Below are 26,810 nucleotides of genomic sequence, written 5' to 3'. Positions count from 1 at the left end.
ACTCTGGGCATGCAACAGTCCGGGTGGTACGCTTCTTTGGGGCTTCTCCACACCGTAACTCTCCCGGATGTGGGGAAAACAGTAAAGGTGGACTCATCAGAGAACAATACATGTTTCACATTGTCCACAGCCCAAGATTTGCGTTCCTTGCACCATTGAAACCGACGTTTGCCATTGGCGTGAGTGACCAAAGGTTTGGCTATAGCTGTCATGGTATGACATCCTTGGACTTGGTTTGTGTTTTAGTGTTGACTGTGCTTGGATCTATGTTTTCCTTTATTGTTAATTAGTTCCACCTGTTCCTTATGCCTCCATGTCTCCTTGCCACACCTGTTCTTAGTTCCTGTGATTACCTGCCTTTCTTTTCTCCCTGTATATTAGTTGGTTTGTGTTCTTTGTTCCCCGCTGGTTCCTCCGTCACTATTCCTCGTTCACTACCCCTGTTTATGCTCAGTTTTGCTACGTTACAGAACTGTGAACACATGTAAGTCTTTGGCTCAACTCATGTTTGTTCATGCTGGATTATGTTATGTTTTGGAGACCTTTAATTAAAGATAAACCTTTGTCTCATCATGCGGCTGCCAAGCTCTTATCTGCACTTTGGTCCGATCCAAACACAGAATGTGATAATAGCAGCCCAGCCGTGTATATTGACCCTGTGGAGCTCCCGACGGACAGTTCTGGTGGAAACAGGAGAGTTGAGGTGCACATTTAATTCTGCCGTGATTTGGGCAGCCGTGGTTTTATGTTTTTTGGATACAATCCGGGTTAGCACCCGAACATCCCTTTCAGACAGCTTCCTCTTGCGTCCACAGTTAATCCTGTTGGATGTGGTTCATCCTTCTTGGTGGTATGCTGACATTACCCTGGATACCGTGGCTCTTGATACATCACAAAGACTTGCTGTCTTGGTCACAGATGCTCCAGCAAGACGTGCACCAAAAATTTGTCCTCTTTTGAACTCTGGTATGTCACCCATAATGTTGTGTGCATTTCAATATTTTCAGCAAAACTGTGCTCTTACCCTGCTAATTGAACCTTCACACTCTGCTCTTACTGGTGCAATGTGCAATCAATGAAGACTGGTTACCAGGCTGGTCCAATTTAGCCATGAAACCTCCCACACTAAAATGACAGGTGTTTCAGTTTCATTGTCCAACCGCTGTATTTCCAAATGTATTTATGTTAGCTGTATGTTTGTCTATGTGTAGCTCCTCACCACCAAAGCAAATTCCTCATACATGTGAAACATTATTTGGCAATAAAGGTTTTTTCCTGATTTTCCGATTTCAAAATAATGCTAATTTACCACAACAGAGCTGAGTCTTACCTAAGTAGTCCAAGCCATGCTGATGAAGGCAGCTGCTTCATAATTGGATCTGGCAAATCTGCGCTTCCGAGCTCCATCACAGTTCTAGAAGTTAAGGGTAGACAGACAATGAAGTCCACATTTTAGAGACATGAAGCTGCTGAAAGCAAACATGTGCGCTGATGTGTCAGAGGCCTTCAGTTTTATGACTTGTGTTTGTAACTGTATACCCTTGATAAAGAACTAAAATAAAACCAGTAGAAATGGTCATAATGACTGTAAACCCTGTCTTTAATGATGCAGCAGAATCAAACATCCTGAGGTTAAGCCGGTAAGATTTATAGAAGGTGCACCTTGACACAACTGTTCTCCTGTTTGACACACAGCTGCAGTTTACAGTGCAGGTAGAGTTCAGCAGAGCTCCCAGTGAACTGGAACATGTTGAAGGAGAAGTAGTTGGAGGTTCCCTCTCCATTTCCCTCCACTGTCACCGTCTGGTCTTCAGAGTTTGGACAGCTGCTCACAAACATGAAGACAATTTAGTTCGATGGTCAGACCAGAGAAGTTAGAAAGGTTATCATGACTGAATCTCAGGCAGCAGTCTCACCCATTCTTGATCAGGTAATATTTGCGACCCCCAGTGGGGGAGGCTTGGTCTGTTGCCCAGCAGGAGTCGGTCACCACAGCAACCAGTTTTTCATCCAGGCCATCAGTGTCCAGCTCCACCCAGATCTTCTGGTTCAGCCGCACTTCGGTGTTTGAATACACAGCTTGAGTTCGGCCGGGGTCAGTGTAGGCCTTCATGGTCAGAGAGTACCTCCAAGGTCCGGATGAGATGACCTGAACCACGGAGCTGCAGAGGACCAACACAGCTCGGTTGTTTTTGTTGTTTCACTCCAACCAACATTTTGATGGTCAGACATGCATGTTATGTAGTGGCAACTACTAATTTTATCAGCAGTCGGAATCTGAAACTTTAATGGAAGGCTCATCAGTATGAAAAAAAACTCATACGGACTTTAAGACAGGAAGGTTATACTGCCAATGGTTTGGGAATGCTCTGCAGCACTGCAGCAGGACCTGGCCAGCTCACTATAACAGAATCCAACATGACTTCTACCATGTATCAGAAGGAGTTCAAATGGAAATATGAGATCATCTGTTAAAAAACCTGAAGCTGAAACAGAACTGTGATCCTGAAACATGACAATGACCCAAAACACACCACGGAAAGTCCTAGTGCAACGTCAATGTCCAGATCTTGATATCTTTAAGATGCTGTGAAATGACTTGAAAATGGGCAGAACATGCAAGAAACCCCTGAAAAATCTCACAGCTTAAAGTGAGGCGAGAGCAAAGTTTTCTAGGACTGATGTAAGAAATGGTAAATGGCTACAAAAAGTTTCTCATTGACGTTATTTCAGTCAAAGGTGGGGGTGGGCTAACACCAGTTATTAGGGGGCAAGGTGTCCCAACTTTTTCTCAGCTAAAAACCACATTTTTGTTGATATAATTTATTTAATGAGTTATATATGGCTTTTGTTCTGTTTTTAAAGAGTAAAAAAAAATGGTTTTCCATACATAAACCAAGGATTAGACATCAATATGTGAATATTTGTTTGGAAAGAAGTGAAGATTTAATGGGGTGTACTAATTTTTGAGATCATTGCCCTGCTGATGAGCCAGTTCTATATGGATCCATCTGTCTGATATATAGCCTCACATTTGACTCTAGAATACTTTGGTACAGAAAGGACTTCAAGGTCCACTCGACGACTGCAAGGTGCCCAGGTCCTCTGACAGCAAAAGAAGCCCTCACCATCAGCCCTCCACCTCCATGCTTGACAGCTGGTATGAGCTGTCTATGCTGACATGCTTTAGTTGGTGTCCGCTGCGTTATGGCCAAACATCTCTACTTTGGTCCCAAAGTGATTCTTTCAGACAAAACTTTGCAAACCTAAGAAGATCTCTCTTGGCAGTCGTCCGAAACAAGCCAGACTTCTTCATCCATTTTTCAAATATCCTGTCATGAACTTTAACATTTAACGTGTTAAATGAGACCTGAAGGAAATCATACGGAGATGAAGTTATGTCAATTCTCTGAGCTTTGGACGCTCTGACTTTAGTGTGAATTTACCGGGATGCCGAGTCCTGATAAGATTGAAAGCTGATTTAAATATTTTCCAGCTCTGAAAAAACATTCTTACTGTTCAATGATAAACTTGAAATAGTCTGGATTTTGGGTCTTTCCCAGATTAATTGGCAGCAGCATTTTCTTAAATTGTTGCTGAGATCTTTCCTGATTAGCATTGTGTTAACACACGTCTGTATGCTCCTCTATATGTGGAAAACCGCTAACATTCTTACTTTTAAAGAGGCGGTTATGCTAAAGATGATTATTTAACCAAACAAACTCTATTAGTAGCAACTGGCTGCTGCTTAGCCTGTTAAATTCTACAAAAGCAGCTAGGGTGTACTTAGTTTTTCTCATGACTCTATATGCAGATGATGCTGAGCTGTACTGTTGAAGGAGATAGTGTAGCTTTCCTCTCTGAATCTGGATCTAATAAAGTGAACTCAAAGTAGGTTCTTGAACTTAATTATGATTCAGTTTTCTATAGATTGAAATAAACTCAATTAATCCTTAAAGAGATGTGAACAGGCATCACACACACCTTCTGAAGATTGCGGTCTGGATGTCCGGCTGAGTCTGAATGCAGGAGAAGTCAATGTACACCTGGTCTTGGCGGGTAATGCCACCAGAGAAGAGGTTCTGGGACATGATGGTGTTTTTGTAGATGACTTGGCTGTTGTTGTTCTGCAGAGTGAAGCAAGAACCTGTTTGGACTTGGTGAGTTTTTACTTAAATGTTTCAGACTTTAAACTAAACCAGAAAATCTGTTAGTCCAGATCTCCAACAGCCAACCGTTGGAAATCTGGTTGATTTTTACAATATAATGATCTGGAGGAGAGAACTGTAATGGAAATTATTTTATTAAGTGTTCCAAAGTGTATGACCTTTAGGTTACCTCTCTCCTCAGAAACATCTGTGTTAGAGGAGGAAGCTGTAAAAGCCAGTATCAGACGTTTAATGGTTAAAACCCATGCTTTAGGGTGATGTCTCAGGAAGAGCAAATGGTCTGCTTGTAGATAACATTGTTACTTCTGACCCGAGGAGGGTCTAGGGCCATAAAACACATACTCTTTGAAGTTGAGGTAACACCACATACTCTTTAAATACTGTGTGTAAATGTTGATCGGGGATCTGCTTCACTGACTAACCTCAGTGACAGGGTCTTCAAACGCTGAATGTCTTCGTCTTTTAATGAGTTAATTTCTCTCCCACTTTGATAAGACAATTCCACAACAATTTTAGCGTCACGAACAGGATCTAACGTGCCAGAGGAAACCACAGGAGGGGACACGGACGCCTGGCCAGCCTGGAGACGTTGTCCTCAGTCCACCTCCATTTTACGGAGGGGAGTCCTCGTGCCCGCCTGCGGCTTCTGGCCGATTGGATCCAAACTATTTGTCTACAAATATATCTGGGTGAGAAGTTGCTCTGTATGATATAATGTATATTATTTTTTATTACACATTAACCATCATCTCCTAACTGATTAATTAGGTTTCGAAGTTGCGAGAGGGAGGACATCAGCTGAGGACCAGGTCACCCTGTAAAGGTATACAGGGAGGTTCTTATTGGTAACAAAGGATAAACCAAAACACAGGGTTTTGCGGGTGGTTTTTTGCAATTTTCCACACCTCATAAAGGAGAAAAGCCAGACGGCAGACGTGCCGCTGAACGGGTAAACAAAAATAAATGGTTCCGGAACGTTGAGGCATCAGGGGTCTCCTTCTCCAGACTCTGATTTATAAAATAATGAAAGGAAAAGGTGGGGATGATTGTGTTAAATGTGCTTTAATTAGGGAAGATAAGTTTGGTTTTTCACAGCGTGGAAGTTTCAGTGTAAATAAGTTAAATAGTAAAAAAAAAATAGTTTAAATAGTTTAAAGTAAAACAGTTGATGGATGGAGATGGGAAAAAAAAAAAACATAAGAAAAAGATTAAAAAGCACAGAGTGCATCAATTAAGGGGTTAAAGAGTTAAAACTTTCCTGCAAGAAGTTTCGTTTGTCTTAAATTTTGCGATCAGTCTGAAAAGAAGGTAAAAGTGAAAAGGGACATTAGAAATGGGAAAAGAAAGTTGTTTTAGAAAGGAGTATAGTGCATGTTTTGGAAGGAAGTGACAGGCAGGTGGACAACTGACTGACTGACTGATAATATTTCTTTGTGCAAAATCTGAAGCTATACTAAACTTTTTCTTCTGCCTCCCTCACACACAAATACACACATATATGGGATTTGAGTTCAACATCTGCGTTTTTGAGTCTGGACTTTAGAAATCTGCCCTTCTCCATGGCTACTCCACCAGAGACGCTTCTTCATCATGACCTGAAAGAGAGAGAGCCTACCTGCCTGCCTGCCTGCCTGCCTGCCTGCAAGCCTGCAAATCACAGTTTGAGTTAAAGTTAAAGTGGACAAGGAAGGAGTGAATGTCCCACCAACACGCCTGGGTGTTTTTTGGACTGATAGAGGACTGTGTGCCATGACAGTCTGACTCTGGAGCGATTAAGAAACTGATGGGGGTAACGTACAAACACACACACATTTGCATAAATCTTTTCCTATTTTCGGCAACGAAGAACGCTTATTAACCGCAGCTCATGTGACGCTTGCCTGACGTTGACAGATATAGCGGGTTAAAATATTACTTTAGGGTTAGAAAAGTATCTTCAAAAGGGTGATAACTTAGCTCATTTGATACTTTCCAGTTAATTATTTTAGAGAAACAAGTTCTCTTTTGTCGTGGAATATTCAGGGTCAATTATTCTAGTTATTAAAAGTTATTAAAAGCAGAGAAAGTTACAACATCTCCAAAACTCAGCAGTAACCATGTCTTTCTACGTTATTCTCAGGACAGATATCATGAAGGAGCATTTTCAAAACCCAGCACATGCTTAACACCTGATGGGTTTCTCCTTCAGGTATTGTTTTCTGTTGTCAGAGTTTGTATCCCATAAATCTAATGGGTAGAGACCTCATTAAAACAGGCTTAGTGTTGGAATAATTGAATAAAGATTTGTCTTATATTTTCTCCTATTTTTTAACATAACTATTTGATCTTATAATCATTCAAGATGTATGTGAGTAAATGATCTGATGAGTTGTCTGCAGGCAAAGATCATAAATGGAGCTGATTTTGCGGGAAAGGAGGCAGTCCAGTTGAGGAGGTCATAAAGAGAGACTGATTGCACTGAACAAAAGGGCAACTGACCCTGGAAGCTGAAAGAGGACTGTGGAAATGTGTTGTTAATGGATAAAGCTGTTTATGACCTGTTCACGATGCAGCTGTTGTTTTCCCATCCTTTAGAGATTAATGTTTTTGTAAACTAGGGACCCCCAAAAGACAATAAAAAGAGGAAGTGGTTGGATGGGTTTCAGAGCGGTTGGGAGACTTGTAACTGAACACATCTCGGACCGTTCTCCTCGTGCGAGTAAAATAACTAATACTTTGTCTCTCTCTCTTCTTTTTGTGTTGTTATACATATTGTTAGGTTGTTTAAACCTGACACTTAGTTCTACTGCAGATGGTCTTCATACAGTTTCTGACACAGTACTTACAGTTTGGTGCAGTTTTTGTCCGCAAGTGTTAACCGACGCTTGTGGAAAGTACAAATTCATTGTTTTTCACAGCAGCTGCTGGGAAGAGGTTATATTAGGTTTTTTCCTTCCCTCTTCTGATTCATGCAGCGTGTTGATTTACACTGTACCTTATATCAGGTCCTGACAAAAAAACTATGAAAGGCTTGGTTCTGCAGGTTCTTTTTTCTCCCTTTGGAGAAGGAAAGGAAACCTAATCAGTTCTGTGTTGCATAGAAATATTAAAACACTTGTTGTTTTCTAAGATATCACCAGCTAAACTTTTAGAACTTTTGAGATTAATTGGTTTTGTTGAACACATTTTCCTTGGTAAAACAAACCTTTAAAATGTAAATGAGAAAAATTGGGTTATTTTTTAAGGTAAGAAAGATTCTGATTGGACAGTGGTACCACACAAAATTAAACTAATCTCATGTTCCCTAAAAGACTCTGCATAGAAAAGATTTTTAAGCATGCTTAAATGTATATCACCAATGTATATCAACTGGCTCCACCTATCCAGTGGGAGTCACACCCATATAGTCCTTGTGGCCGAGCCAAGGGTGGGCCGTTTGGAAAGAGGGCCGGACGAAGGGGTGGACAGGGAGGAGCTGGTTCCTCCTCCTACCTAGTATGTGGGCAGAAGGATCATGGACTGCAGCTGCCCACAGCGCTATGGGGCACGTCCAGAAGGAGCTCCTCCATCCTTGTATCACCCTCCTCTGACACAACAAGCTCTTGTCACCGCACAATGCATCAATCATATCACACTGACACACCCCACAGAGAGGTCCAGACAATGGGAAAAAGGCAGAACCCATTGTTCCAGTGGAATTAAAGGGACATATTGCTATTTCTTGTGAACACTGAAGCCACTTTTTCCACGTTGAACATTCCTCCATCCAATAAAATGTCTTCTCTGATGGGGTGAAACAGACTCTGGCTGTGTTTCTGTAGAGGAGCCTTGTGTGGACATTGATCAGGGCTTCATTGAGCCTGAAACCACTTCTAGTGCTGGGGTGAGGTCCAGTTTCCTTATCTGGAAACCCTGGATTCGGGCCCTGGCTCCTTGCGGCCCAATACCTGCTCTGCCACGTGTGACTTTGTTTTATGACAGAAATGAGAAACAAACAGATTGGTTTCAGGAACAGTTTGAGGACTATTTAGAAGGAAAATATGGACCATTTCCTTTGAAACATTTATGAAATGTCTCTAACCTTGCACTCAAGTCATCAGACTAAAGAACAGGGAGGAGTTGAAACACAATTTACTGCTGTCCCAGCCCTTTCTTTCTCTGCCTCCACTAACATTTACTGTGTTGAAGTTATTGACTCTGCCGTTTTAGAACATCATCAGCTATCCAGATAACATGGGAGAGAATTAACTGATCACTCTCTGACTGAGGCTGTTTATCCAGTTGTCCACCACATGTCTTCTCCATCTGGCGAAACCAGTACCCACACTCTCCTGAAGAAAAGTTATAGGTAACTGCAAAATGGCTCACGATTTAAGATAAATCAATAGCTCTGACAGCTGACTAGCTGAACACTACAGGGATGTATTCTCGTTCACTTATAGGAATCAGCAACTGAGAGACACCAGGTTGCCTCAAGATTTTGCCTTATCCCCGGGTCAGGTTGTCAAATCAGGTTCTCAAACTTCAGCTCCAGGACTGCATGTTGCCAGCGGAGGTGGTTTTCTGATTACAGCCCGAACAGCAACCGCATGTATTGAAGCTACCAACTCTATTCTTCTACATCTTGCAAAAAAAGTTGTCTAAGTGAGTAAAATGAAAAACAGATTGAAGAATACAGGTTACTTTTTAGAAATAGTTATTTCAACAACAGGAACCCATATTTTTCTGCACAAAAATCTGCCATTTTACATCATCCCAAACAAAGATTTGTTGTCATTTTTGGGTTAGACTGCCAATAGCTGAAACTATGTCCCTGAGTACACTGGTTTGACAGCACCACTGAGTCTTTTGGTAAAAAAGCAGAGTTGGAAAAATCTTAATGCATCACTGAATTGGAACATAGACGCGAGGAATCGTTCATTAAGTTTAAACAGCTGCTGTAGTTTGCTGCACAATTGCTCTTTCAGGATTACTGTCTGCCTTTTGTATTTAGATGTTTCTGTAACAACAGAGTTGTTGCAGAAAAAGGGGGATATAGAGGTGATTCAGTATGTTAGCTGTATGCTAGATAATATGGAAAAAGACATGTTGATATGAAACAATGGTTGAGAAGTGGATTTGTGACTGCAGCACAGAAGCCAATCAAACATGAAAATTAAATGAGATTTATGGCTCGAGCCTTGTTGTTGCCTAAAAAGTAGCAGGTTATGCACGCAGCTTCAATTTGGTAAGTGTTGAAGCTGAGAACTTTGAACATCTAAACTTGGAAAAAATCAAACAACATCACAAAAGGGGTTCTCCCCTTGAGGAACTTACTGTGTGGAAGAGAAAAGGCCCTGGTGATAAAAGTTGTGAAGCCACCAAACATTAGAGAACACATTTCGGAAGAGGGACATGGAACATCACATATAGGTATTTTGCAGGTGCCTATCAATCCAGAACAATGGTGGCACCCATATTTAAAAGATATGGTGAGAGAGAAGATCAGGAACTGTTCTATTTGCAGACAATTTAATCCAAAACCTACTGTACATCCATTTCCAGGTAAGTTTAAAAACTACACCGAAGGAGATCATGGTATCCACAGCGAGAGATACAAGTTGGTCTGTGTGGATGGATATTCAGGATGGCCTGAGGCATGGCCCACAAGAAAGGAAGACAGTAAGTCTGTGGTAAAATGTTTAATTAATCATTACATTCCCAGACATGGCTTCCCAGAAAAGATAAGATCTGATAATGGAACTCGTTTCAGGAGCAAAGATCTGCAACAGGTGGAGCAAATGTTGGGACTGAAACATGCTTTTGGTACAGTATATCATCCTCAATCACAGGGCAAAGTTGAAAGAATGAACCAAACATTGAAAACAAAATTGGCTAAAATCTGTGCACAGACCAAATTAATTTGAGTGGATGATTTGCCAGTTGCTTTGATGTCTGTCAGGATGTCTGTTAATCAGTCCACAGGTTACACCCCACATGAACTACAGACTGGGACCAGCACAGCGGATACCAGGACAAACAGGTGAATCGGCACAATTATCTTCTAACACGTTCTTTAATGAGCTGCAGACCCTAGCGGCAGAATTTTCCAGAGGATTTGAGGAAACAAGAGGCTCCCCTGTGGTACCAGGAGTCAACTGGGTGTCGCTCAAAGTCATCATCAAGGAACCCAGATTCACAAGTCCTGGAAAGAACATCTCATGCGGTTCATCTGAGAGGAAAAGGAGAAATCTGGTATCATTGGAGCCAGTGTGCACCAGCTGAGGAGCCTACAAAGTCACACAGAGGTGTCATAAAGGGGCATAATAAATCCCCTGGAGGCTCACCGGTGTAATCGCACTGAGCTGAAAAGGATGTATCCACTACAGAGACTTTTTCTTTTAGTTTTCAAGATTAAAAGAAGAGGATTTATCCACTCCAGATACTTTTTCTTTTGGTTTTCAAGAGGATTTATCCACTACAAGGAGTCATTCGATTCAACTAATCAACAGATAGATTAAGGATTGGAAATTGGAACATATGTGACTCTTAATTTTGATTGTGTGATCATTGAATGTGGTGTGTTTTCTGTCAATTAATCTTTGGAGCTTTGGTTATGCTATTGTTGTTTTATGTACTTAATGTATGACTTTGAATCAACATTTCTTGAGTAAACCCCACAGTGTGTGAAGGTTATAAGCTCCGGGGTAAGTGGAAATGATCTGATCCAAAACTAAAAATGGTGATGCATAGTTGGGATGTTAGTTTTAAATGGAAATATGGGGGAGGAGGTTTAATAATGACACTGGTGGGAATAATTGTGTTCTTGACGTGTGATGTTTTCCAGAGTGGTGAGCATCCCTCCAGTCCCAATTTCCGCAGTTGTCGTCATCTACTCTGGAAAATGACTGAAATATCGGACACATGCATTAAAAGACATGGAGGTATTGAACTAGATTATGTACTTGGCTCGGACACCACGTTTCAGTTTGGTCTCTGTTCTGTGTTTACCTGTGAGGGTAGTGAGCTAGCCTGGACTAAATATAATGTGTATCTGAGTATCTATCAGAAAGGTGCGGCGGATGGTATGGAGAACATCGGCATGCCAGCCCAGGGTTTTGTCATTTGGGACACTAAACAGGGACGAATACTGTCAGATAATCCATATGCAGAAACATTTCAGCATTTGATGACCTTGGCTAGAGGACAAGCGAAGGGTAAATTGACAACTGGAGGTATTAATCCAATATTACTCAGCATTGGAAGAATACAGAGCAACCCCTACCACAACCCTAATATTACAGTAAGGCCACCTACTCTTAGATGTGGAAATATGAGTTCCGGATTTTATATGTATTTAGGAGCAGATTTGCCAGGATGGATCGCATGAGATCAGGGTAGAATTGTTAGAATTAATCTTGTTTCTGTTATGGCCAAAGGTGGTAAAGAGAAAACTCCTGTGGTTCAGATAGACTATAACACCTTAACCCCGGAAGATGTTATCCAAGGGGCTCTGGGATATACAGAGTCCAATTTGTGGTTGACGTGGATGGCTCAGACAGCACGTGAGTCGGCCATGAGCAATTGTATAGCATGTGCGGCTGCTAGACCCACTCTGGTCACTGTACCTGCTCCCATATATGAGAACGCGGATCCACTAAGATTTAAATGCATGATTCTGTTAACTCATGGTAAAGAAAACCCTGCATGTCATACCTTAGCAAAGGTGTTTCCGGTTATTAGTAATAGCTCACTGGTAGGCCCTTTTTCTCCTCAGAGTGAGGGATATGATCATCCCTGTTTCAATTTTACAGAATCAGAATCAGAATCAGCTTTATTGCCAAGTTCGTACATACAAACAAGGAATTTGACTCCGGTACACTTTGCTCTTTTGTTCTGTTTTTGCATTACAGAATATACAAATTTACAATTTACAATGTACAATATGCACATATCTAATAGAAAAGGTGCATTTGCAACATCTGTATGCTGTTGTTTTGTACTCTATTAAATGTTCAACAGAGAAACAGCCTGGGGGAAGAAACTGTCTCTGTATTCGGTTTTAGTAAACAGTGCTCTGTAGCGACGGCCTGAAGGTAAAACTCTCAACAGTTTATGTGCAGGGTGTAGGGGGTCGGCAGAGATTTTGGCAGCTCTTTTCTTGACCCTAGACCTGTATAAGTCCTGGATGGAGGGAAGGTCAGCTCTGATTATTCTCTCTGCAGTCCTGATTATTCATTGCAGTCTGAACCTGTCCTGTTTGGTGGATAAGCCAAACCACACTGAGATGGATGAAGACAGGACAGACTGAATGATGGCAGTGTAGAAGATGACCAACAGCTCCTGTGGAAGGTTGAACTTCTTAAGTTGCCTCAGGAAGTACAGTCTCTGCTGGGCCTTCTTTCGAACAGTGTCTATGTGTGAAGACCATCTCAGGTCCTTAGCGATGGTGGTTCCTAAGAACCTGAAGTGGTCCACGGCCGATACAGTGTTGTTGAGGATGGTGAGGGGGCTGTATGGGGGTGGTGTTCTCCGAAAGTCCACCACCATTTCCACAGTCTTGAGTGGGTTGAGTTCAAGGTAGTTCTGACCGCACCAGTGTACCAGCCGATCCACCTGCTGTCTGTATGCAGACTCATCACCGTCCTGGATCAGTCCAATGACAGTGGTGTCGTCTGCAAACTTAAGGAGTTTCACGGACGAGTCCGATGAGGTGCAGTCATTTGTGTACAGAGAGAAGAGGAGTGGGGATAGAACACACCCCTGGGGGGCACCAGTACTTATTGATCTGGATCGGGAGAAGATGCTACCCAGTCTCACCTGCTGCTGTCGGTCTGTCAGGAAGCTGTTGATCCACTGACAGGTGGAGGCTGGGACGTTGAGCTGGGTGAGCTTCTGGTGGAGGATGTCTGGTATGATAGTGTTGAAGGCCGAGCTCAAGTCTACAAACAGGATCCTGGCGTACGTCCCTGGGTGGTCGAGGTGTTGCAGGATGAAGTGTAGACCTAAGTTGACAGCATCATCTGCCGACCTGTTTGCTTGGTAAGCAAATTGCAGGGGATCCAGCAGGGGGCCTGTGATGTCTTTCAGGTGCTTCAACACCAGCCGCTCAAAGGATTTCATGACCACAGACGTCAGGGCTACAGGCCTGTAGTCATTTAATCCTACGATGGTGGGTTTCTTGGGAACCGGGATGATGGTGGATCGTTTGAGGCAGGAGGGGACCTCACATTTCTCCAGTGACTTGTTGAAGATCCTTGTGAAGATCGGAGCAAGTTGATGTGCGCAGGCTTTCAGACATGATGGGGAGACGTTATCAGGTCCTCCAGCTTTCTTTGTTTTCATGCGCTGAAAGAGCCTGTTTACCTGTTCCTCGGAGATCTTTAGTGCTGGCAGAGGATCTGATGGTGGGGTGTTGGTTGCTTTATGGGAGGAATTTGTTCCTGAATGGTATGTAGAGGAGATGATTTGAGGTGTGAATGGCTTCTTGTCATGTCTGCAGTAGAAGCCATTCAGACGGTTGGCCAGGAGACGACTCTGTTCAGGATGGGTGGAGGGGCTCTTGTAGGCAGTCAGGTTTTTCAGACCAGTCCATACAGCTGAAGTGTCACCAGTAGATAGCTGTTCTTAAGCTTCAGCTTCTCACTGTAGCTTCTCTTGGCTGCTTTGTTAGTTTGTTCCTGGCCTGCCTGAACAGAATAGATTGGCTCTGGACATGTTGTTGGCTGAAAAGGGGGTGTGTGTACAATATTTGGTGACATGTGCTCCAATTCTGCTCCTGATGGTTCAGGGACTCGAGCATTAGAAGGCTTACATACTAAGAAAATGCATGAATATTCAGGAATTGGCGGGGGACTGGAGAGGTGGTTCACCAACACCTTTGGTAAGTATCTCATTGCTGAATTCATTGTCTGTATTTTTGGTATTCTAGTAACGTGTGGATGTTTTTGTGTGCCATGTATTCGCTCTCTTACAGTAAGACTCATAACGTCAACTATTGAAAAAGGGGCACTCACTCATCAGCCACCTCCATATAATATGATGCAAAATGTTGTTGCTGAAGGTTGGGAATTAATGGCCCAGTTGTAATTCATGGTTTTCCTTTGTCACTTCGCAGAGTACTAATCTTTTGGTGTGCATTTGTTACTATAATTCCTACATTTTTGAATATTGACCTCTTTTGCAGAGGTCAAAAGGGGGAATTGTTGAGAATTAAAATCATGTAATTTCATGTTATTAGTTTAGTTTGCATGTGAGAACATTAAACTGAGATTTAACATGAGTGAGCCTTGAGGAGAGAGTACAGCAGTGTTTCAAAGGGAGGACACACATAAGTTTCCTTAATTTGGCTATTTAAATTTTGAGAGTTGGGGAGAAACTTATTACTAGAACCCCTCTTTTACAATCCAATTGCTGATAAATATTCCAATATTTTATGATTTAGTAATCTGAAATTACTCTGTGTACCTTTCTACTCCTATGTATTCTTTTAATTTTTAAACCCTAAGAAATCAAATGAGACTGGAGTTGGAGCCGACCATCCTCTTACTGTTAAAAGGACCATTATTTCTTTTGTCTTTTTTTTTTCTAAAATAAAGGATTTTACTTGTCTTTATTCCGTTATATAAATCCTAACCTTGGTTCCAAAACAAAACTCTTCAACCCCAATCTGTGTTCCCCAGAGTAGAAGTTTTGAGTATTATTGAATTTCAAAGCCACTGTTGAGGTAAAATAATGCTATCACTGTTATCCTTGCGGCCTCAACCTCTCCAAGTCCGGATGTCGTGAGAAAGAACAGATGAAGAGCAGAAAATTAAGATTAACGCAAGTTTAATTTGGAAGATAATAAGTCCAATGATTTCTAATGCAAAATGAATATACAAAATAACACAATGAAAGAAAATTACATGAAGAATAGAAAATTTACATAAGGGCCCTTACGGAGAGAGATTCAAATTTGACCATTTGTCTGTCTTTGATGTTTTGTCTTTGTTTTGATGGAATGAATGTTTGTTTATATGTTGCAAGAAACAATAATCCATGTTTAGAATAATTTTTCTAAATCCCAGATTGATTAAAACTTTGAGTTTTCAGGAGAGTTAAGAAGCAGCTTGTTTCTGAGGTAGGTGCATGTTAACAGTTTTGCAGTTTAAGGTTCACTAAGATGGGTTTGAATGAAGAAACTGTGTCCATAGGCTGCCAAAAGAGGTTAGTTCTGCCTGACTCTTCCCACCAACCAGGTTGGTTCATGCCTTTGTTTTCATTTTAATGCTCGGTACCTCCTGTCTCTTAAACAGTGATAAAACTCAGGAAGGTTTTATCACTGTTTAAGAGACAGAATCAAAATAATTGTAGTGATTGTTGCCTTTAAAACATGTTTTTTTTGTATAATAATTAAGGATGTAGCATGACATTTAGATTTATGTGTTTTACTATTAAAAGGTTAATGAAATAGTTAAAACCTTTTTTAAAGAACTAGTTTTGCTTGCAGAATCATTGGTGATTTATTGGATTGAAAGTTTTCCCTGGTGCCATTACGCTAGCTGACAGTTCAACATATGCCAAAAGTAAGAAATATATTTTTGATTAAAAAAAATTATTTAAAAAAATAAATAAATAAAATAAAATAAAAAATAGGACTCCAGTGTTCCACGGCCGGGACGAAAACCACACTGCTCTTCCTGAAGCCGGGGTTCGACTATCGGCCGGACTCTCCTCTCCAGTACCCAGGCGTAGGCCTTACCAGGGAGGCTGAGGAGTGTGATCCCCCTGTAGTTGGAACACATCCTCCGGTCACCCTTCTTATGCAGGGGGACCACCACCCCAGTCTGCCAATCCAAAGGCACTGTCTCCGTCCACCACGCAATGTTGAAGAGGCGTGTCAACCATGACAGCCCCACAACATCCAAAGACTTGAGGTACTCAGGGCGGATCTCATCCAACCCCGAAGCCCTGCCACCGTGGAGCTTTTTAACCACCTCGGTGACTTCAGCCTGGGTGATGAAAAAGTCCAACCCCGAGTCCCCAGCCTCTGTTTCCACCTGGGAATGCGTGATGGCAGGATTGAGGAGATCCTCGAAGTACTCCTTCCACCGCCCGATAATGTCCTCAGTCGAGGTCAGCAGTCTCCCACCCCCACTATAAACAGTGTTGGCGAAGCACTGCTTCCCCCTCCTGAGGCGCCGAACGGTTTGCCAGAATCGCTTTGCGGCCAACCGGTAGTTCTTCTCCATGGCCTCACCGAACTCCTCCCAGGTCCGGGTTTTTGCCTCTGCCACCGTCAGGGCCACAGCACCCTTGGCCCCACGGTACCTGTCAGCCGCCTCAGGAGTCCCACAAGCCAACCACAGCCGATAGGACTCCTTCCTCAGCTTGACAGCGTCCCTTACTGCCGGTGTCCACCACCGGGTTCGAGGATTGCCGCCGCGACAGGCACCGCAGACCTTATAGCCGCAGCTACAGGCAGCAGCATCGACAATAGATGCGGAGAACATGGTCCACTCGTATTCTATGTCTCCAACATCCCTCGGCATCTGGTCAAAGCTGGGAGTTGAATACATCCCTGGCCGAGGGCTCCGCCAGGCATTCCCAGCAGACCCTCACTATGCGCTTGGGCCTGCCAAGTCTGTCCAGCTTTCTCATCCTCCAGCGGATCCAACTCACCACCAGGTGGTGATCAGTGGACAGCTCAGCCCCTCTCTTCACCCGAGTGTCCAAAACATGCGGCCGAAGGTCTGATGATATGACAAAAAAGTCGATCATTGACCTCCTGCCTAGGGTATCCTGGTGCCAAGTGCACTGATGGACACCCTTATGTTTGAACATGTTGTTCATCACGGACAATCTGTGACTAGCACAGAAGTCCAATAACAAAACACCACTTGGATTCAGATCGGGGAGGCCATTCCTCCCGATCACGCCTCTCCAGGTGTCACTGTCATTTCCCACGTGGGCGTTGAAGTCCCCTAGCAGAATAATGGAGTCCCCAGGAGGGGCACTATCCAGCACCCCCGACAGGGACGCCAAGAAGGCCGGGTACTCCGCACTACCACTCGGCCCGTAGGCTAAAATGATAGTCAGAGACGTCTCCCCAACCCGAACGCACAGGGATGCGACCCTCTCATCCACTGGGATAAACCCCAACACTAGAGCTGATAAAATATTGGTTTTAACTAACGTTTGATTTCAACTTCAACTTCATAGACTCCAATGCATTCCTAACGTGCGGTTGGCTCTATTCAATAGAATTCTATGTAAAGGAGACCTTACCATGAGAGTGAATGGAGTTATCAGAACGCTGGTTTGTAGTGTATTAATAAAGTTTGACTGACTGACTTATCTGACTGTTTTGTTGACATTCTCTTTGGCACAGCTCCATCTAGTGGATGCATAACGCAACTCCAGTCAAACGTTTGACTGCAGTAGCTTCTATTCTATGCGCCATATAATCCGGTGCGCCCTATATATGAAAAAAGTTCTAAAATAGGCCATTCATTGAAGGTGCGCCTTATAATCCGGTGCACCTTATAGTGCGGAAAATACGGTAATTATCAACCATTTTTAGTACCTGTTCCTATTGATACTACTTTCTTTCCAGATAGGCAACATAACCAGCTGGTGGAGGTTATTTTTCCTTGGTTGAGGAATTATATTGTAAGGCAAAGCAGAAATGTTAGTAGATTTTCTAGTGAGCCTAATTTAATATGTGCTACCACAGGAATTCTTTATGAATTTTGGAGTAATAGGAATCAATAAGATATCCAGATATAGGTACAGATATTTGTATTGCACAGGAGGAAAACACACCTTATTTTCTTGGGAAGACAGAAGGTTGCAAAACTATTATATTTGTTTCATGTGCTTTAATCAAGAAATAAATTTGAGGCATGTCCTATTAGAACTGCTGCTTATACCATTTCAGGATATTTGGTCCCAGATCCCTTTGTGTTAACTCTTAATCTGACAGCCGTACCGAATGGAAGTAAATTGTATGGCCAGGCAGGTAAATTAACCAGGGTTCTTGTTACTTTTCCTAGTAGAGATGGGTACTCATGTTCTAAGAACATGGTTTGGATGTGTGGAAATAGATCATATCTGTATCTGCCTGCTAAGTGGTCTGGAGTATGTTATCTAGCTCATTTACTACCTACAGTCACAGCTTATAATTCAATCAGCCCATTATTAGAGAGGAAGACAATGCTCAACTGGTAAAAGAGAGCTAGGATTCCATATTGGAAAGGGATTTTGGGTACACTTATTCCTAGTTATGGTGCTGCTAAAGATTAATGAGTTGTCAGTTGAATTAGAATATCTAACTGCTTTCACAGAGGAAGGTTTCACTGTTCTGACCAAGGAGCAGCAAGCTCTTAGAACGATGAGTTTGCAAAATAGAATGACTTTGGATTATGTGTTAGCTGAGAGGGGTGATGGTTTTGAAGAATTTTCCTTTAGTTGTGATTATCTTGTAATCCGAAGAAAGGAGTTGTAATGTAAATCCTTGTATTAAGTGCTCTAAGGTGTTCCAAAGTGTATGACCTTTAGGTTACCTCTCTCCTCAGAAACATCTGTGTTAGAGGAGGAAGCTGTAAAAGCCAGTATCAGACATTTAATGGTTAAAACCCATGCTTTAGGGTGATGTCTCAGGAAGAGCAGATAGTCTTTTCAGATAACTTTGTTACCTCTGATCCGAGGAGGGTCTAGGATCATAAAACACAGACTCTTTGAAGTTTAGGTAACACCACATACTCTTTAAATACTGTGTGTAAATGTTGATCGGGGCTCTGCTTCACTGACTAACCTCAGTGACAGGGTCTTCAAACGCTGAATGCCTTTGAATAAACTTATAAAGAGAAAGTCCTGTTTTGCTCTTTTAATGAGTTAATTTCTCTCCTACTTTGAGAAGAAAATTCCACAACAAAACCCACCGTGATCTCCATCCCACAGAGGTTGGCGCTGTTGAAGCTGAAAGTCACCATGTGGGTCTGCTTGTCAATCTGACCTCTGCAGGTCGGTTCTTTGAGCTGTAAGACAGAGTGGTCGATGCCTTTGTCCTCCAGGAGACACCCGACCAGACTGAGAGAAGCAGAGTTCTCACTGCAGACTGGTGGATCACCTGAAGGTTACAGTGTTGGTGAGGAAAATCACAGTTAGAAGGTTTCCTCCAACCATTCAGACCTGCTCTCATGTTGTCACAGCTGTCGTACCCAAAGAGTTGATCTTTCTGTACTTGGAGGCAAAAATGGCCCGACAGAAGCAGCGAGTTTCTCCACCAGCAGTCTTCTCTCCACAGAACTCATGATCGCTGCAGGTCCTGTCCTGGCAGAAGGCCCCAGGGGGCGCTGCAGAGCAACACTGATATATTATTCTGAAAACCAGCAGCAGATTTCTTTAGAACTGATGGAGGAGCAGATCTTACAGCAATCAGCCTTGGACCTCCAGTCCTCCAGTGTGGTGTTGCTCTTCAGGCTGCAGGCTCTGGCGTAGGCCTCCAGGAACTGACACCTGAGGTGGTCCAGATCAGAGTAGCTGCACAAGGTGTCTATGCAGGCGCTGATGTAGGGCTCTGGGTCGATGTCACAGGAGGAGAAGGGCGCCTCCTTCAGGAGGTTACAGCTGCTCCACATGCAGAAAGAAACAACATGGAGATGATAAATGATCCATAAATTGATTTATCTCTTAGACCTGAAGTCATTAAACATGTGATGTAACGTAGTTTCCCACAGAGATCAGAGTGAAACACTCAGATGTTTCTGGATCATTCTGCTCACCGTTCAGTCATCTTGGTGCAGTTGATCGTAGTTTCATTACTGTCCTTGTACTGCATCTCACAGCTAGGGGGCGACACACAACAAGGTCAGGACTGGTTCCTGAGTAGACCTGGAGTCCATTCATCCAGCAGCAGCTGTCAGTGAGGAGGTCTTACCTGGTGGAGCTGTCCTCAGAGACCCTCTCTTTACTCAGAGACCTGCTGGAGTTTCCACACAGACCCTGCAGAGACTGTCCTGCAGGTCCTGGACAGGTTCAGGACACAATGAGAGACAAATCAGGGTCAACGTTCAAACTGGATGAACACAGCTGCTGATGAAGGACAGCAGAGTTTACATTCATCATGACCCAAACTCATCCGATGTTCTCTACCTTCCAGGTGGATCTGTGCGGTGGAGCCGTCAAAGAAGACAGAAGCCTTGAAGTTGGACAGCGACACCTTAGCAGTGACTCCAGTTTGGTCCTTAGAGAGCTTCACACCACGAACCGTCTGAACCGAGCTGTTGAGGGTCAGCGCCGAGTCGTCCAGCTGGGTCACAGAGAGACAGAGTGGACTGTTAGAACTCAGAGGCAGCTGATCCATCTGAGAAAAGGAGCTGCTGGTGAGAAGGTGTTGCCCCCTGCTGGTGCAGCGGTGAAGAGATTAGATTCAAACTACAGTTACCCTGTGACTCAGTGGTTCTGAAGTGGTTCTGTACAATAAAGAAAGCTTTAAAAACTCAAGAAAAATATGTTTTTGTTGTAGTAAAAACCTTAAATAAATTAATCTTAAACTATCTAACAGAAAATATTAATTTAAAAACAGGAAAACCCAAGATCATGTCATCCAGGTTCATCTAAAAGCTGTTAGAAGAACAGAATGATTGAAAAATATTCACTTTTTCATAATATTCTGATTTACTGACTTGCAGCTGTACACCGGGTCCAAAGCTGAACAAACTCAAGCAGTTTAACAAAAATGTTATCTTAAATTTCTTGTTTTCAGCTAAAGAAACACATACAGGTCCTTCTCAAAAAATTTGCATATTGTGATAAAGTTCATTATTTTCTATAATGTAATGATGAAAATTTAACATTCATATATTTTAGATTCATTGCACACTAACTGAAATATTTCAGGTCTTTTATTGTCTTAATACGGATGATTGTGGCATACAGCTCATGAAAACCCAAAATTCCTATCTCACAAAATTAGCATATTTCATCCGACCAATAAAAAAAAAGTGTTTTTAATACAAAAAACGTCAACCTTCAAATAATCATGTACAGTTATGCACTCAATACTTGGTCGGGAATCCTTTTGCAGAAATGACTGCTTCAATGCGGCGTGGCATGGAGGCAATCAGCCTGTGGCACTGCTGAGGTCTTATGGAGGCCCAGGATGCTTCGATAGCGGCCTTTAGCTCATCCAGAGTGTTGGGTCTTCAGTCTCTCAACGTTCTCTTCACAATATCGCACAGATTCTCTATGGGGTTCAGGTCAGGAGAGTTGGCAGGCCAATTGAGCACAGTGATACCATGGTCAGTAAACCATTTACCAGTGGTTTTGGCACTGTGAGCAGGTGCCAGGTCATGCTGAAAAATGAAATCTTCATCTCCATAAAGCTTTTCAGCAGATGGAAGCATGAAGTGCTCCAAAATCTCCTGATAGCTAGCTGCATTGACCCTGCCCTTGATAAAACACAGTGGACCAACACCAGCAGCTGACACGGCACCCCAGACCATCACTGACTGTGGGTACTTGACACTGGACTTCTGGCATTTTGGCATTTCCTTCTCCCCAGTCTTCCTCCAGACTCTGGCACCTTGATTTCCGAATGACATGCAGAATTTGCTTTCATCCGAAAAAAGTACTTTGGACCACTGAGCAACAGTCCAGTGCTGCTTCTCTGTAGCCCAGGTCTGGGGAATGCGGCACCTGTAGCCCATTTCCTGCACACGCCTGTGCACGGTGGCTCTGGATGTTTCTACTCCAGACTCAGTCCACTGGTTCCGCAGGTCCCCCAAGGTCTGGAATCGGCCCTTCTCCACAATCTTCCTCAGGGTCCGGTCACCTCTTCTCGTTGTGCAGCGTTTTCTGCCACACTTTTTCCTTCCCACAGACTTCCCACTGAGGTGCCTTGATACAGCACTCTGGGAACAGCCTATTCCTTCAGAAATGTCTTTCTGTGTCTTACCCTCTTGCTTGAGGGTGTCAATAGTGGCCTTCTGGACAGCAGTCAGGTCGGCAGTCTTACCCATGATTGGGGTTTTGAGTGATGAACCAGGCTGAGAGTTTTAAAGGCCTCAGGAATCTTTTGCAGGTGTTTAGAGTTAACTCGTTGATTCAGATGATTAGGTTCATAGCTCGTTTAGAGACCCTTTTAATGATATGCTAATTTTGTGAGATAGGAATTTTGGGTTTTCATGAGCTGTATGCCAAAATCATCCGTATTAAGACAATAAAAGACCTGAAATATTTCAGTTAGTGTGCAATGAATCTAAAATATATGAATGTTAAATTTTCATCATGACATTATGGAAAATAATGAACTTTATCACAATATGCTAATTTTTTGAGAAGGACCTGTAGAAAACAATTTCAGTTATAAAGTGTATTTAGGACCAAACCAGATACTCAGACCAGATTAAAACCTAAAACTGTTTCTGTTCGTTTGGGTTTAGGAGATAAGAAACCAGAAGGAACAGAAACTCTGAGACAGAAAAAGGAAAAATTTGAATTTTTATCGAGAAATTTAAAATAATGTGATTTAAACCTCAGAGTCTAAACATAAATTCATTGCTAATGTTTTATTGCTGTTGTGAACAATTAGTTTTACCATTTTATTTCAATTAAATGTATCCGATTGATCGTATTTATTATAACAGCACAACAAGATGCAGCTGTTTCATAAAATCCAAAGATTTCTGGGCTGAACCCCCCAATATCTCAGGATCCTGATTACGGCCCTGCTGGATCTCATGGACTGTGTTTGCAGGCGACTCACCAGAACTCTGCCTCCTTGTTTCAGGTAAATGTGAATGCCCGACCCGTTCAGTCGCAGCATCACGCTGTCCAGAAAGCTCACATCTTTACGGTGCCGCTCCTGGAAGTTGGCCAGAACCTGGAAGTCTGGGACTGATGGGATCCTCAGCAGAGAGTACGAACACCGATCCTTCACAGAGTTCTGCTGGCCGTGGAAGTCGATGACAGCGGGACCCGTCACAGTGCAGATGGTGTCCAACAAGGAGTCAGAGGAGCAGCTGATGGAGACAGAAACAAACATCCTGAGCTGCTGCTGAGGTCCACAGCCACCAGGGGGCGCTCTACGGTTCCAGGTTCCTGACTGAAAACCTAAACTGTGGACCTGATGGTGGCGCTAGAGGAAGCCCCACTGACCACACAGCCAGCAGCTTCATGATGTGAACCTGGTGTGGCAGCAGGAAGTAGTCAGTATGTTACTGATGTCTGGTTGATGTGAAGAACTTAGCTGTAAACCATCTGACTGATATCAGCCTGATGTTTACTGATCTCTGTGCTCCATCACTGCTGCATCTGAGCTGGGTCCACTTCCTGCTGCTGCTTCACAATAAAAGCTCCCTGTAACACTTTTTTTTGGTTTATCAAAATAAATGCTCTCTATAAAACATTCAACTGCTCCTTCACAATAAAAGCTTTCTGTAACACTTCTTTTTGCTTTATCAAAATAAATGCTCTCTATTAAACACTCCACTGCTCCTTCACAATAAAAGCTTTCTGTAAAACGTCCTGTTCGTCCTTCAAAATCAAAGTTTTTTGTAACACTTCCTGCAGTTCCTTCACAATAAAAGCTCTATATTAAAAATAACATCTCCAGTAAAACAATCGTTTATTAATAAAGTTTTAAAATTTATTTCTATTTCTCATTTTGACAACTGCTCTAGTTCAAATTTAAAGTGAACATATTTACATGCCGTTGCCTTGACAACGCTCCAGAGGCCCACAGGTGGAGGTCTGGAGGACTGCAGTCTGAGAACAGTTGAGACTGAAACAGGTTTCAGGATCAGAACTCACCTCACCAGGCCTGAGCAGAACCCCTGATAAATGAAGGAAGATCCAGAGCTGAAAATCTCACAGATTTCTGAATTATTTAGTTTCTCTGAATAGAAACAGAATTTTTTTATTTGACAGTTTCACAGATTTAAAAAGTTCATGTTTGGATTCAGAGGCTCACCAACCTGAATGTCTGCAACCGCTCAGGTCTGCAAATCCATGAAATGTGAAGTTATCTGCAGCGTTTGTAACATTCACCGTGTTGACCTTGTTACCATCCACCAGAACATCTGTGAGCTACAAACCAACGAGCAGTTAGAACCACAGAGACGGAACAAGGACAGAATATGATGGAAACTGTTTTTCATAAAAAGGTCCTGATCAACACAAAAATCAGTTGGAGAAACTTTTTCAGTAACACTTTATGGTTTTACAAAATGTGATGCATTATCAGCTGTGACTGATTTTATATTTACAGAAAACAGGCTGACTCACCGCTGTACCCTCACTACCGAATGATTCAAGTAAAGCTGCTTGTGACCCGAAGTTTGCTACCCAAAAAAGTACCTGTGAAAACAACACAGTCAGCATGGTTAACTCTTTATTTCTTTATGTGAAATTACACATTATGATGAAACATAAATAATTAATAAAAATGTAAGGTAAACACTTCTGAGACACTTATGCATTTCTTTAAATTTAAGATGTTGCTCCACACTGAACTGAACTCACTAAGTAATCGGAAAACCCCAAGAAACATTCTAAAGCGTTGGAAATGGATGGCAGGTCCTGTCTGAAAAGATTTTCAATATAAGGATATTTGCCAAAAATGTGAAATTCAATCCGAACTGCTCCAGGTCGCACCAAACAGTCTCCTTTGTTCTGAGGGTCATAATAGCCGTTGAAACAGATCACAACGTTCTCACTGGTGACGTTCACCTGAAAAACACAGAAACACGACAAGTCAACGAAAAACTGTCCTACAAAGATCTAACAGAGCAGGAAGTCTGAGAGAAAAATGTGTCTGAAAGTCAAATATTTCTATTAAATGAACAAATAAGTTATGATTTAAAACTCTTCTCCACACATCAGTTTCTATTTGAATCTTGCTGCCAGGTCTTAATCTTCTTAAAGTCACAGGTGAGCAGAAATCCTTCGTTCACCTGTTGTTTGCTTCTGTTAAACTAAATCCTAGTTCACTGTTTGCTTCAAAATAAAAGCAGACCAACAGACTCCTTCGCTGATGTTGGCAGAGCTGCAGAAGTTTGACTCAGAGCTCTGGAGCTGCAGAGGAAACCAACATTTAAACACAAGAATCAGACCTGAAGTGATGTCAGTTTGCTATTTATTTCTTAACTTGGTTGTTTTAAAACCTTTAGTTTGTCTAAATACAGATAAACAAGTTTAAATGTTTCCTTCAGTCTTGATGTGATAAAGTGACTCTGACAGTCTGGAGTCCAGCATGAACCAGTGATCTGAGGGTTTCTGCTGCACGATGAACCTCAGACTGTAGACTGCAGGTAGTCTCAGTCTTATTAGCCGCTGATGTGTCTTCAGACTGCAAACAGCAGCTCTAACAAACATGCTGACTCAGCAATAATGAAGACAACAGACAGAGAAGAAGAGATTCATCTGGCCTCATCTACTCACATAGACTCGTTCATACTTCTGTCCAAAATATGTGATGGGACACGAGCTGATGTCGAAATCTGAGTTACTAGTTATCACCTGTTCATCAGCACCTGAGAACATGGAGACACATGAGAGGTGTGAACTAGAGTGTGTCAGCAACAAGACAATCTGCACGTGTTGAGGAATAAAACAGCAGCTGTCCTCTGGTTCCAGGACAGCATCAGAGGGTCTGTTTAGATACAAAGATGGCAGCAAAACCTCCTCCTGTCTGACACTGAAAGCTCCGTTCCTGCATCATCACATCCTGCTGGTCTACAGACTCAGCTGAAGCTCAGGTTATCTACTGAAGGAGCTCACCTGACAGGGCTATGGCAACAGAGAGGAGAAGGAGGAGGCGGAGCATGTTGGAGGTGACCAATCAGCTGACAGAGAGCTGGAAGACAGACAAGTGGATCAGAACATCCCAGCAAAAACAAATCAGTCATTTTTGCAGAGTTTATAGTTTAATCCTGAATATTTTTATTATTTCAAGTGTTTATGAATTCCTATGAGGCAGAGTTTAATTTCTCTCAGGCAGATGAACTCTTAAAGGAACAGGATGAAAACATTAAAGAGCTCACAGACACAGAAATATGTAGAAATGTGTCATAAAATCCCAACGTCTCTTATTGTGTTGGAGTCAAAGTCATTGACTGATCCTGAGAATGAACAGCAACAATACAGGAGAGCAGAAGAAGAATGATCAGCTGGTCTTACCCTCTGCAGGAGGATGAGGAGGATGAAGGCTGCTGTCCAGGAGGCTCTCTGATGACTCTGAAGTTGACGTCTCAGTCTGGTGGACTCTGATCTGTTCGTTATCTCAGTTTATCCTCTCCTCATGGAAGAGGAGGAGTTGATGGTCGCGCCTCCTGATTGGAAGAAAGGACACCTGGGACAGGTTCGGTATGTCACAGGTACATGCCCCAGGCTGAAAACGTCCTAAGTTCATAGGTATGTTTGTAAAATATCTGCTGTTGGCAAAAGCATCTGCAGAGGAATGTGAGTAAACCAGAGACGGTCTTGGAGGGCTTGGATGGATTTAGTTGAGCAGAACTATTTAACATTAACATCAAAAATAGAATAAATAACAAATGCAAGCAAATGGACATTAATGTGTATATTTTCCAATGTGTAAATATTAAGATACAATATCAAATAATAGTGAGTTTACACTGAAGATCCCTTTGTTCTGCACGTCTGGTACCTGTGTTTCTGTGGGTTGGTTCAGAAACCAAC

At 42.5% G+C, this 26,810-nt stretch overlaps 1 protein-coding gene across 2 annotated transcripts in view; it reads right to left on the bottom strand.

Moving 5' to 3' along the window:
• LOC124881295 (alpha-tectorin-like) overlaps positions 1-26,413 on the bottom strand; it is a 29,070-nt gene extending 2,657 nt beyond the window's left edge. The window contains exons 1-18 of one of the 2 annotated variants that reach the window (XM_047386841.1): positions 26,292-26,413; positions 25,893-25,968; positions 25,554-25,645; positions 24,636-24,842; positions 24,399-24,470; positions 24,089-24,200; positions 23,821-23,947; positions 22,879-23,134; positions 20,265-20,421; positions 20,050-20,137; positions 19,895-19,957; positions 19,543-19,739; positions 19,331-19,465; positions 19,052-19,239; positions 3,985-4,127; positions 1,917-2,162; positions 1,663-1,825; positions 1,331-1,414 (exon numbers count right to left, since the gene is read on the bottom strand). In XM_047386841.1, coding sequence (XP_047242797.1) covers positions 1,331-1,414; positions 1,663-1,825; positions 1,917-2,162; positions 3,985-4,127; positions 19,052-19,239; positions 19,331-19,465; positions 19,543-19,739; positions 19,895-19,957; positions 20,050-20,137; positions 20,265-20,421; positions 22,879-23,134; positions 23,821-23,947; positions 24,089-24,200; positions 24,399-24,470; positions 24,636-24,842; positions 25,554-25,645; positions 25,893-25,938 — 2,376 coding nt within the window. In that variant the 5' untranslated portion in view covers positions 25,939-25,968; positions 26,292-26,413. The remainder of the gene's footprint in view (positions 1-1,330; positions 1,415-1,662; positions 1,826-1,916; positions 2,163-3,984; positions 4,128-19,051; positions 19,240-19,330; positions 19,466-19,542; positions 19,740-19,894; positions 19,958-20,049; positions 20,138-20,264; positions 20,422-22,878; positions 23,135-23,820; positions 23,948-24,088; positions 24,201-24,398; positions 24,471-24,635; positions 24,843-25,553; positions 25,646-25,892; positions 25,969-26,291) is intronic. The other variant, XM_047386842.1, reaches the window with a different exon arrangement.
• Positions 26,414-26,810: the final 397 nt, after the last annotated feature.

This window comes from Girardinichthys multiradiatus, chromosome 14, assembly GCF_021462225.1.
Source record: "Girardinichthys multiradiatus isolate DD_20200921_A chromosome 14, DD_fGirMul_XY1, whole genome shotgun sequence".
Taxonomy (NCBI): domain Eukaryota; kingdom Metazoa; phylum Chordata; class Actinopteri; order Cyprinodontiformes; family Goodeidae; genus Girardinichthys; species Girardinichthys multiradiatus.
This window is presented reverse-complemented; position numbering and strand designations above follow the sequence as displayed.